Source organism: Centruroides sculpturatus, unplaced genomic scaffold (assembly GCF_000671375.1).
Source record: "Centruroides sculpturatus isolate CEXI.00-Female unplaced genomic scaffold, Cexi_2.0 scaffold10, whole genome shotgun sequence".
Classification (NCBI taxonomy): Eukaryota; Metazoa; Arthropoda; class Arachnida; order Scorpiones; family Buthidae; genus Centruroides; species Centruroides sculpturatus.
Window position 1 is genome coordinate 671,007 of NW_019384396.1, and position 14,381 is coordinate 685,387.

Below are 14,381 nucleotides of genomic sequence, written 5' to 3' on the forward strand. Positions count from 1 at the left end.
ATATATAATTTACAGTCATACACAAAACTTTATAAGCTATTTCAACTAATTCATTCATATTCATAAATATAGCATATGAATTGAATATAAATACAAACAAAGCATTGTTAAATTAACTTAATAATTTAATTACTTTTTTTTACTTTTTGTAATAAAAATATGAAATTTTTTAAAGATTAACATCAATATGAAGATTCCATATCATAATAAAAAAAAATAGCTATATTATTGCAATTATAAAAAAGTATACAAATTTTTACGTTCAGTACATTTATATTTTTGCCTGAAAAGATTGTTGAAATTTTTAAAAATAAAAACAAACTTACAATTCAGTCATTCTGACAACTAAAGCATGAGCTTCCATATGATGTATAGGTATAAATGGTTTTTCACTCTCATTAACAAGAATTTTACTATAATTAAAACCAACTAATAAAGAATGCAATAATCCAGGCTTCACTGTAGTGGCAATTGCAGATATATCCTAAAAAAAATTTTCATCATATTTAAATAATATAAAATAAAATTGAAATAATATGAAATTAAAAACCATTTTATTATATTATAATATAAACATTAATGCTATGAATTAATGGTATAAGCCAGAATGAAATCTAATAAAAAAAAAAAAAGACAAATTCTAATTTTATCTATTACTTGTACTACTTGAAATCATTAACTGTTTTCTACATTTTATACTCATATGAAATATTTCATTTATTTAAAGAAAAACTAAATTATTCAAGTAACATATTTTATTGCTTTTGGTTTTCCTGTTATCTATTTTATATATCAAGAATAGCTATGGATAATATATCTTTTTTTCCTACATACTTATCACTATATTCTATATAAAAAAAAAGCACCTACTAAAAACAATCATGAATTTTTACTTTTATTGTGTATCATCATTTTGCTTTAATTGGTCTACTTTAAATATCAGCCGAAGATGTGTAAGAGTAATTGGCTTCACTACATAATACAGTAGAGTCTTGGCCTAATGTGGACCGAAGGGTGGCCGAGTTTGTGAAAATGCCGGGTTATCGGGAATGGGGTTAAAAAAAATAAGTATGAGTGCTCTGGCATTCCAACATGTTGAACTTTACCACTGGTGAAAAATATTTGCACTAAATATTAAAAAATAATAGAAACAATTGATTTCTTGAAGTAAGAAAACAATTTAAATATGGCAACTTGAAGAATATAGATTCTAATTACAGTGAAACATCAAAAATCTGGACCCATCTGAATTTACAAATATACATATAAATTAGCATTTTAAGCACTATAAACTACAAATACACTAAATCAAGTTTAGATGTTGTAAGTTCAAGCCAGTATTTCACTAGGAATGTAGAAATATTTACAGATTCAAAATATAATTTTACAGAATCACTATATTTAAACAAAAATATACTAATTATAACTTTGAAATTAAAAAATTCTAAATTCATGTTAGAACATCAACAATGCAAGGAAAAAAAAAGAAAAGAAAAAAACACACTCCACACACACACANTTTTGATGTATGTATGTATTTTGAATATTTGTAGGCCTTGTATGGATCTAATTCAGTGTATTTAGTGTGTTAATTAATTCTGTGTCTATAGTTTCACTAGTTGTAATTATTGTTCATTTTTATTAGTGCATGTTATGTTGCCTACATTTTTGCTAGTAATTGTTGAGATATTTTCAGTGAGTATGTGATCTCATTGACAAATTAAGAGTTTTCATTGTTGAAAAAGCACAATCAAAAACGCAAAAACCGCATCTAAAATAGTATAATAGAAGCAGGGGTTCTTCACAGTAAGCCTTAATCCTGTCCCTATCCCCCACGGGTGGATTTTGACATCTATATTTGAAAGCAATCAGTGAAGAACTTTCGGAGATTTAAGATTTTGAACAAATGAACATTACATTTTTATTTATATAGATTATTTATATTTAAGTCCCAGTGAATGCATATCCCAAGCAGAAAAAATTAGAATGCAATAATAATGGAAATAAATTACACCCACTGAAGCAATTTTATAGTAATAAAATTAAAACTATATGAAATATTTTAAAATAAATGCTTTTATTTAATAAATATAGCAACAATCCACAAAACCTTTTTATAACAGTGTTGTGTCCTATAACAATCTTCACAAACGTTTTCGACCTCCACTGAAGTCTGCTTCAGGTGGTGATTAAACGGTGTCTCCTCTTGACCATTGGAACAATGACGCCTGAGATGTAAATAATGCACGTATCGCGTTTCACCCCTCTGCTTGTCCCAGTTCGAATTCTTCGAATAAGTATCTCCACGCCTGCACGATCATTTCTCTGTCATTAAAGTTGATGCAGGTGCTCCCAATGTTGGCTTTATAAATCTCTCAGGCCTCCAGGAGATGGATGTGATCAATACGAAATGCCTGTCTGAGTACTTTGGTGTTTTGGAAGTCCGCCCGAATTTCAGGGACAGTAACGTAGGCCGACAAGGCGGTGGTGTGCCTGTTATTTTTAATATCTGATTGATGCTCACGTAACCGTTTTTGTGTTGAGCAAATGGTGGAGCCAATATAAACTAAGTCTCTATGGAATCTATCGTCCCTGATGGGAATGGAGTATACTCCTGGGGCCCTGTTGAGATCTATTGCATCCTTGGCATTGCGCAGCAGGTCGTAAATAGTGCCAATTCTCCTGTACGCAATCTTCGTGCGATTGCGGCAAGCAATCTCTCTGTTTATAGTTTTTAAAACTCTTTTCGCCCTGTGGGCACTAAGAGGGCTTTTTTTATTTAGCAAACTCCAAATGGAACAGTCGGGTGGTGAAGAATGGATCACCACCTGAAAATTTTCTGGGGTTTTGATCTCGGGTCCACAAGAGTGATAAGCTACCACTTTGACCGTTCGGCCATTTGGCCAAATTTAAATATAGTTACTAGAAGTCTAAAACTTCTGCATGCATAATCAGTTTAAAAAAAAAGTATGCTTAATATGCTTACTATGTGGCACACAGACTCAAAAAGGTTCGCTATCCCTGTTATAGGACACAGCACTGTTATAAAAAGATTTTGTGGATTGCTGTTACTCAACACAGTGTTAAGATTAGTAGTCGTTTTGTGTTATAAATACAGTGTTAGAAATGCTTTATTTGTCATTTTTAGACAGCGGATTTTAGGCAAATGCCTATTTTTCCCTTAGCATATACATGGCTAAGATTTTGTACTAACTACTACAGTAAACATTTCTCCAATATCAAAAAACTTCTGGCCACTTTAGCGGATGATGCAATTTGTGTAACTAAAGCCAAGAAAATTTTGAATGACATTTATGTTCATAACAAGTTGGTGTACATCAAGTGTTATTTCACATTCATTGCAGATACTATTGATGCTCTTGAAAGTAGTGGGAAACCTATATATGAACAAATTGATCTCTTCAACAGAGCAAAGCAGAAACTTTGTGATGCACCAGGCACTGCTGCAAAAAAAGTAAAGCAAGAGTTGAAAGCAGTGCTTCAAAAGATTACTGGATTAAAGTGCTTGTTTGTTGTGGCTGATATTTTGACAGGAAAGAAGAGCAAAACTGAAAGTGAATTCCCAGTTTATCTTCTTCCAAGGTTGAAATACTGTCCATTACCTTCAGTAGATGTGGAACGCTCTTTCTCTGCATATAAATTAATTCTCAGTGACAAACGTTGCAACTTTTCTATTGAAAATTTGGAAAAAGTGCTTGTAATATATTGTAAAGCTAACAATGGAAAACAGAGTAAATAAATAATGTAAGGACATTGTGTGTCTACTTTTGTGTTTGCATCATTCTGAATAAGTGTATTTCTGTTTGGAATAAATATGTTAAACAAATAATTTATTGTCCTGATAAGTACATTAATTGTTCATTGTGCAAATTTTGACCACTTATTTTTTGTTTATAAAGTTTAAATGACACAATTTAAGAGCTTATTTTAAGCACTTAAAACACCACTTTTAAGGGCCTAGATGTCCGCTGTCTAGTTATTACAAATACTCCGTGTCTACCAGTAGCTGCATGGACAACTTCTAGATTATAGTAAATTCTTCATATACTTTATGTAAAATATCTACATTGACAGAAGTCACAGCACTTATTCTGTTTTTTTGGCTCATTTAGTTCACGAGCTAAAGGGGAACAAAACCTCTTTCCTTCATGTATCCCTACAAGAAAAAAAACTGTATGGGATCATGTCTAGAGATAGTTCCATGTGCCCTATCCATCATTGAGGCAGTGTGTCATTGAGAAATTGTTGTACATTGTGGCATCTAGCAACAATTCTCTAAAACTCTAGGCCATGCCCATTTAATCAACACATATTTCCTTCCCGGAATGTCTCCTGTTTTGTAATTATAACACACTAAAATCAGGTCATTTTTTTTAATACACCCTGTATTTTAATAGTTGTCCATTGCACTTTCAATATGCCACATGCTGAGCAGTGGCCTAAAAATGACACCTAAGTCAACCTAGATTCTAGGAGTCCTAGACCTCACAATTATCAAAATATTCATTTTACTCAAAAACCTCGTAATTGATTTCAATAGTACTTCCAAATCTTATTACTGTATATTTAAATTCAAAATTTAATTTTAATTTTCAAGTATTTCATTAAATACAAAAAAATTAGAATATAGGTTTATAAATCTAAATTTATAATGTATTAATCAACTATGAATGCATTATAAAAGTTATATTACATTAGTAAGTTAATTATCAGAACAATACTACAGATCAGAGGTGGCCAACAAGTTAATCAGCGCATCATTTTTGGTCGATCACAGAAAATGTTGTCTGTTAAAACACAAAAAGTCACAGTATAAGTTTAATAGAAATATTAAGTCCATATTTTTCATGTAGATATCTTTTAACTACTCGTAATGGATTGGTAACACTTCATGACAATATGTGATTAGTAATTACTTTGTTGCACCCTAAACAATTTCAGTTGAGTGCAAAATGAGTGAGCCAAAAAGGAACAAAATTTATGATTTGTGTAATGGAAAGAAAATTTTATTTTGATATGGTATAAAATAAATAGTGTCATTTAAGTTATGGTTTAGTGTAATTACAAAAAAAGAGATAATCTGCAATGTTAATTATCATCCAATAAATAAATATAACTATATTTTTCAGAATAATTTTATTTGGGTGTATTATTAAGTTTTTATAGAAGAACAGAGATGTGAAGTAGATCATTGATGCATTTAAATAATGAAAGTTGATCACAATAAGTTGGCCAGGTCTGCTATAGATAAACATTGTTCACAACAAAATCATCTGGTGACATCTATTTTTTCTCTAAACTGATGAAAGTTCATAATGCTACTCTTACAGAATTAGAAAATAATTTACATTTATACAAGCAAACATTAATTAAATGGATATAATAATCCAAAATTATGTAATTTGCTTAAAAAATAACAATGTAATGAAAAAATATTTAAAAAATATCTTATATAAAATGTTACAAATAAAATTTATTTTAATAACATAATTTTTAATAAATATAAGTTTAATGCTAAGTTTCATTAATTTATAAATTGATCTAATTAAATTTTTCATTTTAATAAAAACTTACTTGCAAACTCATGCCACTTTTCTTTAATGTATTAGTAATTACATATTCTATTTGGTCTTGATGAAGAGATTTGGCTAATCGTGGTATAACTCCTCCATTGCTAAGAAAAAAAATTAATACCGGTAATAGTACACTTACAATTTCTTATTCAGTTTAAATCAATATAGATTAGGGCAAACAATTTAATGCAGTGAATGCTGTCATTTTAACACACTTAATAAATCTGTATTGCAATAAATTAAAAACTAAGTTTATTTTTTAAATCTAATTATATCTGAAACTAGCAAACAATGCCTAGCATTGCACAGGAAATCAAGGAGTTTAGTTGTCCTCATTATAGAGGAGCATGTGTTTCACTTAGTGTGGCAGAGAGTAACTATGCAAAATTTGGTGCAAATCAATCAAAGAATTTGGCAATTTGTGGGAATGAAATCAGGGAAAGGAGTGAGGGTCTGAGTTTGAAAGCAACTTATATTTTTTGGAGAATTGTACTATGCAAAATTTGTCAAGATTACGCAAAAGGTTTGGGAGTTTGAGGGTAGGGGAATAAATCAGAAAGGAGTCAAGGGTCCAAGTTTTATGGTAGCCCATGTTTCCCATAACTATATGGAATTTGATCCAGATCAATCAAATAGTTTGGGAATTTTTAGGGAAGATCATCAGCAGGAAAGACTGAGGGATCCAAGTTTTAAGATAGCTTACATACATTGGATGTAATAAGGTTTCCAATCGTCCCTTGACATGATGTAATTCGTGACAATTGTGACTTTCTTTTAGGCATTTTATTGTTGATAACACTCATTTGGGTAAGATTGCAGATGTTGACACTGTTGGGATCTTAACAGTGCTGTAGAGCATGCCCATTGAAGCAAAAACGTCAAAGGAATCATACCTCTATATGTGACTCTGCAAAATATAGCCCGCCAAAATCAGCCTACTTCCAGGCACTATAGGGAGTCATGCTGTATGCTTTGCTAAGCTTGTTGCACATTTAACAGACAGCCTAGCAAGGTGATCAGACATTCTAATGATATTTGTCAATAAAGAATAAAGAAAAACTGACATGCAACCTTTTGTCAGATATTTACCTCCAAATATGAATCCCAATGGCAGCAGTTCCAGATACCATCTTGCTTATGGATGTCACATTTGCAAGCAGGTTATGTTTTAAGCAGTGGTCACATGTAGTGATTTTCAGCAGTGCAGGAGACCGCAACTGCATCAAACATGAGTTGCGTGCATCTTATTGTGGTCACATTGTTCGTTGGCATTGCAACTCAGAAACATTTGACCCTATAATAAACCGATAAAATTACAGCAGCTTGTTTTTGACTACTTTCATCAGTTTATAGACAGTTTACATTCTACTTCAGAGTATTTATGGAATTTTGTCCACTTTTCTTATTAAATGGCAAGCAGTTCCTTTTCTGCAATGAATAAAAGAAAAAAGGTGATCATTTTGTTAGAGCTGGTGAGAATATATAAAGAGAAAAATAAGAGAAAATGTTCATGCTGGGTTAAAACTTGACAAAATGAAAATCAATAGGCTAAACCAGCGATTCCCAACCCAGGGTATGTGTACCCCTGGGGGTATGTGATAGGTTGTTTAGGGGTACAGAAAGAAGTTAGTTATTATGGAAGAAAAAATATATTATGTATCACAAATTAATAGTATTAAAAAATATTAGGTAAAAAATGTTCCTTGCAATAATCACAAACTTTATTATACATTTCAAAATGCACAAATAGAAATAAAAACTTATGCTGCCAATTGTACAATGCAACAATTGCAACATTTATTGATCCGTTGATCAATAAATGTTGCACAGTCAGTCAATGGTACAGTAGTGGAGATACCATTATGCATGATTAGTGATTATGCTATGGACTTTTGATGGTGGGGTATGTTACCGTTATTATCTCTCAACAATATCCCCATGTGTTGTTTGAAAATATGTAGTATTTTTTATTGTTACTGTAGGAAGGAAAAGGACATAGCTAATTTCTCCAGATTTTCTCTACAAGCGGTAATTTTTTTCATTATTTATTCAGTATTTTTATTAATTTTTTATTGACAAGACATAGTCTTGTCAATAAAAAATTAATAAAAATAAAATTGTACTGCCTGCTGTGTTACCACCTTAGAGGTATGAATGAATAAATGTCAGAAGTTGCAATTTGGCACAGAGTATTAGGTGCCCAAATCATGCGCGCATAAAAAAAACAGACTTGTAGGTACTCAGGGGACCGAGAACCAAGTCAAAATAAAATTCAAAGTGGCGACACTCTTTACAAACAGGCAGTGTGAGATTTGCACATGCGTTGCAGGTTGGGAACTTGGAAATGCCACGGGGGGTACGCTAATGAAAAAAGGTTGGGAATCGTTGGGCTAAACAATCATGCTTCCACCAGTTGATGAATGAAATTAAGGCTTTCAGATGCCGAAGGTTATCAGGGATATATCCGTATGGATACAAATACTTTCTAAGTATTTTGAGGAGGATAACCACCATAATAGCTAAAGAAGATACACATCTATATCTATATAAATATATAAAAATGGACATGTATGTCCCTATATTTCACTTTTTCGCCAAAACTACACATCGCACGTGAATGCTGTTTGTATGTGGTGGTAGCCCCAAGTCTCCTTCGTGCATAGGGGTGGTTGCGTCTCGATAGCTATAAGGGTGCGGGAGATATGAGGCTAAAAGTGGTTGAAAGTGGCTTTCTATTTCGAATGTTTTGTTCGATTTTTTCGAATTTGTTCGAATTAAATTTGAATTGGTTCGATTATAGAACGATTGAAAACGTTGAAATTTGTTCATTTGACTAAACGTAAAAATTCTCTAATTAGTCTGGAAACAGGGGACCTAATTCTTGCATTTTGTGAAAACGGGTAAGATTAGCTATAATGTAATTATCTTAATCTTCACTATCGTTACTTTTTGCCCAGCAAAGCAGGTCCTAGCAGCTAGATTCTAGATTACTTAAAAAAACAGTCTTTTATATGTATAAAAAAAACTATACTATTACATACAAATAAAAACCCAGCGAAGCGGGATCTTGCAGCTAGTAATAAAATAAAATCCGACTTACATAAGCCTGTAACCGATGTGAAATGGCAAAAATTCTAACTCACAAACGTTTTTGCCGTTTCACATCGGTTACAGGCTTATGTAAGTCAAATTTTATTTTATTATATCACCCGGTGTGCCTGTTGGAGTTATATATTGAAGATACACATCTTTGAAGTTCTATTTCACCCAGAGAACGTCTTTCATTTACATTTTGTTATTTAGTGACTGGTAAGAATAATATATATATTCTGTATTTAATTTATATTTTATGCAATCTTTAAGATTAAAATGGTTCATATATAATTTAGGCAAAACATTATGTAGTTTGGCATACCAATTTAGAGTGGCCCATAATTTGATATTAGCCATTATCCCAGAAGTTTTGGATGCTAAAACTCTGCAAGCCTGGAATATATTATACAAAAAACATATAAATGAGAATTTTTCAATTCTCTTAAAAATTTAAAATAATATTTTAAATCAATTAAATCAAATTTAAATTTCTCCAAAATAATTTTTTAAAATCCAGCCCTGTGTCCCACACAAAATTATTGACGTTTTAAACTTTAAGGAAAACTCCTTTAAAATTAACAGCATAACTTCTTCATATAAAACTGGACAATTGGGAAACTTTTGCACCAATTCTTAACAGTTGAATCCCCTCTTTCAGTTGGTTATATTTATGAGTTTCTCCGAATTCTGATTTCTGAATAATCATGTTTTTCATGCGGAAATACACGAAAACTTATATTGAGCTTCCATATGGCTTTTTTGTTTATAGAGTTTTTTAAATGAGTTGCCCCTCAAATATTCTATGTGTTTTGGACATGTCTAGCATGTAGGTTTCTATTGTAAATAAAATTAAGAGAGAAAACGTTAGTGTATTGCTTATGTGACATTTTATTTTGAATTTGTTATCTTCTTCAATGGATGATGTTATATATGCTATTAATATAAAAATCTCAATGACGTCAATAACAGCGTCGATCTTGTCAAGCGCAGTTCGAATTTATGTAATAAAACCACTAGGTCTGTCCTCTTACTCTTATACACTCTTATCCGAACATAACAATAAATAACCATGAAGTCATTGTTTTGCTCGAACATTAAAATCACTTACTCAAGGTGAAATTGTTGCTGTGAGCGAAGAACATCTGAAATGATGTTACCAAATTCGTCAACAATTGCAGCACCTGTATCATCGCAACTAGTTTCGATACCTAAAACAGTTCGATATTTCCTTTCAAAACATCTAAACGAATAATTAAAACCTCTTCCACATCCTGATATAAAAATTCGATTAACTGGAATGAGCATTAATAAGTCTAGCTGTAAATATCAAGATTAACAAGATTATAATCAATTTCAGTAAACCAAACAGCAACACGTGGGGAAAAAACGTAGCGCCGCCACAGTTAATCCTACTAATGTAAATTTTTGTTCAAAATATTTAATTATTAAAATGCATTTAAAGTAAAATTAAACGTTGTGTAAATATGTTAAAATTTTTATTGCGAAATAAAATATTAAAAGCAATATTAATAAAATACCGTTTGTAATTATAGGGATACGAATAATTAATTAAAATAATCTGATGTTGCATTACAGTGGGTACGTTCGTAAAGTCGAACGAATTAAACGAGAATGACGTCACCGTTATTCTTATTTAGTTAGCCTTTTCGAACGATTCGTTTATAACTAAATGAATGTTTCTAAAATTGAAGATACGAATGTTGTTAGTGCAGCCTTATCCGAAATATTTTTCTTAGATTGCTTCGGATGGACAGTTATTCTAATCATTTCACCTTTTAATTCACAATTTAAACACTCGAGTAGATTTAGAAACATCGATAACGTCGGCCGCCATTTTCTTAACGAAGTGAACTAACTCTTTCCTTCGTGAACTTCGTTAGAGTTTCGTTCGAAACGTCATCACCGCAGAGCATGCGCACTGAGCGAGACTACTACTTTTAAAACGATTCGTTACTAACGCGTTTAACTCGTTCGACTTTACGAACGTACCCAGTATAGAGGAGGTGCAGTCACGTGATATAACGTCATCTCTCCGCCCACCAAAACAATCGTCCGCCATATTGGTTGCTGATTTGACGTTAAGGTGTGTTATTTTCTGTGTTACTTTGCTCGTTCGCTTATTATGTCAACGTGGAAGAAAGGCATCTTACCTGGCTATCAGTGGCGTGCCGTCATTAGAAGCGTTGGAAGCGCCGCTTCCCTCGTATTATCTAAAAAATAAATAAATATTAATTTTAATTATATGAAAATAATCGCACAATATTTTATTATAACCGCATTATGTACAAATTTCTATACTACACGTGGAAAAAAAATTGCTATTGTATATTAGAATATTAGTGCCGGAGTGGAATCTCCTGTATTTTCAGATTACGAAAAGCCAGATTTGCGCATGCGCTTTACAGAGCACCAACCTCACCCGGTTTAGCCGGTGGAAGCTTACGACCTTGGGCAGAAGCTGCACACATATAAAGATTCCAATTCTATCAAGGACCTGTTCTGGGCTGTTAGCCGCCTGCCCACTAGATATTTCGATTACGTGAATAACGAGTAGATTTATAACTTAACCCAACCGATAAGAATTTACTGCTATGTTTTTATGATAGTTCTGTATAGTTGACAGGAGTTTAAAAAATCCATTAAAATATTTGATATATTTATTCCGCTTTCCGATTTTATATTACTCACGGATTTCGATGTTAAACCAGTGATATTACGATTTCGTACATCCCATCTTTAAGGGGATGTAGAAAAAAACGTGTACAATTCTTGTATAATGTAAAAAAATTAACCGTTACTTTGACAGCATCATTTACAACTAAATTTAATGAATGAGAGAGATGCACGAGGTACAGAAAAAGCTCTAGAATTTATTTTCCTTAAATTTACGATTTATGTATCCGGTTGTCATAAAAATTTGTCTTTCCACTTTTTTCCCGAGACTACAAATATTCGAGTACAAAGTAACTGGTTTCGACTTATTTCTACTTAAGAAGTAGTTAAATAATTAAGCGATTAGGGAATTGGGGACATAAACAAAACCCTGATGAAAGAGCCGGAATATTACTTAAACAAAAGCTTAACCGAATCAATCTATAGCCAAGTACAGTGGGGACTGATTTCTTTGAAATACTGTATTAGATATAATAAAGACAGAAATTTTTCCAGTTCGACGAGAGTGACCGAAAAGTCGTAAATTTTGGAAATTTCCGTGGACAACACCTGGTCCTAAAACGAATTAGTTAGAAAACAAAAGACGGACAATCTATTAAGTTTAACGTATTTAGATTTTTACAGCTATGATGAGAAACGTTTAAAATTTACAACAACCCTGTCGGGTCCTTTGAGATATACTAGTGATACGACAAAAGACGTTAACCGGTATCGGCACCTTCGGGATTTCGCATGCATGCATGCACCGCACACCTACCAAGATCGTCTCTGATTCCATCCATGAGTCACTGATAGGGAGCACTTTTAACTAAGTGGATTGTTTTAATATTTAAAAAGTAAAGAATATCTTATGCTATTTTTATGTACGTTTCTTCACAAAACTATATTCATACAATCGAATATTTTGTACCAGGTATGTATAATTGTGTATCGATCACACATTTTATTTTAACAAGTAAGTTTTTATACTGTAATTTTATTTTTAATTTTAGCCCTTATATTATAGCTAGCAATTTAGAATGTAATTGCGATATTGAAAAATTTATCTCAAAAAGTTTTGGCTCGAGACCTTATAATGAAAAAGAAAACATTATTAAAACAGAAAGACCAATGCCTAAATTAAATATAAATACGTCAACAAAAAATTTGTTCGACATTTTCACGATAAAATTTATGAAGACATAAATAAATTGGCTTTGTGGATGCATAAAAATGCAAAAATTGTTTTGTTGGCCTTGCCTATTACTTTTAAATGAAATTAGTGTGGAATAAGAATGGTTTTGACGATTAAAATGATTTGAGTAAAGCTGGCAAAAGACACGAAAATCCTAAATCTCGCATCGAATCTTTCGTAAAATTGAAGCAATTTGGAAATCAAAATAGAATTTAACATTAGTACACAATATAAAATAAATATTGAAAATTATAACGAGATAGTTACGGCTAATAGATGTATTTTAATTAGTAGATGTTATCGAAGCGAGAATTGACATTTAGAGGGCGTAGAGAATCTATTAAATCTAATATAACAGAGTTAATTATATTGAACTTGCTTATTTATTAAGTGCGTTAGATAATCTATTAATTAAAAATACATTTAGAGAAGTCTTTTACTGGCTTATCGAACAAACGATTGCGAATGGACCCTAGACCATCACTGACTGATTTGCCCCTGGAAGTTGGCTTGTTACAAAAACACAGCTTCCTTATCATCAAATGTCACGGCACGCCCCTGCTGGCTATGCAGCCGATTTAAAAGATAATGATTTAAAAGAAAATTTCTTTTATTGGATGGGATACATACGAAACGAAACTGAGGGATTTTTCATTCAACGATTTAACCACGTGGTCTACTATAGAATATGGAGACAGTAAATTATTTAGTTTTAACAACTAACGCTGTCACACAGGATCAGATGAAGGCATACAAATCACTTGTTGCTCATAATTATTTGACAAGCGGAAATTTTATCAAGAGACGTCGTAATGATTTAATTTTGCTTGTAGGAAAGTTATATATCTTCATGTGAGACCTTCCATTACTCATAACATAAACTGCGTTATGTAAAGATGAATTTAATTTTATATTTAGTCACATTTTAAGTTGATTAAGTTGTATTTATAATTACCATCAAATTTTTTCTTTTGTCCCCATGGTTTTGTGTTGTGCAAGTCTAACAACCTATTATTAAGATTAAATTAATTAGCCTGATAAACCCTCCAATTTATTATTGCCATATTTATCATATTAGGGACTGACTGGAGCAAAATAGACTAAATTTTTTACAAACAATAGCCTTTAATTAACCACATTCAAATTTTTAGTAGAATGCATTTCAAGCATCTCTATATGGATGTATTAGGCTAATTAGTTTAATCTTAATTTATGTTGTGGGCTAGAAGCGTGATTTAATAACCTATTATTGTTTAAATATATTATTAGAAGTAAATAGCACAGTTTCTTACATTGTTTTTGTACACAGGTTAATCACTCACAAAATCTACTGCAGCCAGCTTTAGTAGTGTGGTTTTAGCTAAGAAAAATGGAGAGGTGATAGATAATTGGGCATTGCAATTGCATGGCTGGACAATCTTCCTCCTGTTCTCGTGTTGGTGCTATTCTTTTTGCCATTGCAGAAGGAATTAAAATAAGGAGCTCCCAGACATGTACTGACCGACCAAATAATTGGATTGTTCTACATGTAAAAGACTGTGGTTTGTAACCACTACGAAAAATAAACTTTATGTCAGCTGCAACTGCAAGCAAACGGCAATGCCTTGAAGAAGAAAATATACAGAAACCTTATTTGTCAAGTGATAAAACTTGGAATACTTGTATAAACAAACCTAGTAAGAGAGAATTTGAGCAGCTTTTTAAAAAAATTTCTGTTCATAATCCAACTGCTGCAATTTTGTCAGTAATGCCAAGTTACTCTAATTCTTTTACAAACCATGTCAATTCATCTTTCCATAAGAACCTACTTACAACTCTATTTGATG

The 14,381-nt window shown here is 31.8% G+C and overlaps 1 protein-coding gene across 6 annotated transcripts in view; it reads right to left on the minus strand.

Moving 5' to 3' along the window:
- Positions 1-10,873, minus strand: part of LOC111618412 (probable tRNA N6-adenosine threonylcarbamoyltransferase, mitochondrial) — a 43,665-nt gene extending 32,792 nt beyond the window's left edge. For 4 of the 6 annotated variants that reach the window (XR_002755570.1, XM_023359942.1, XM_023359944.1 and 1 more), the window contains exons 1-3: positions 9,796-10,065; positions 5,596-5,695; positions 327-484 (exon numbers count right to left, since the gene is read on the minus strand). Coding sequence is in view for 5 of the 6 variants with exons in the window: in XM_023359942.1 (XP_023215710.1) it covers positions 327-484; positions 5,596-5,695; positions 9,796-9,992 (455 nt within the window). In the remaining variant the exon portion in view is untranslated. Of the gene's footprint in view, positions 1-326; positions 485-5,595; positions 5,696-6,683; positions 7,244-9,795; positions 10,066-10,858 lie in introns of those variants that run through there. The other 2 variants (XM_023359946.1, XM_023359943.1) reach the window with 2 other exon arrangements.
- Positions 10,874-14,381: the final 3,508 nt, after the last annotated feature.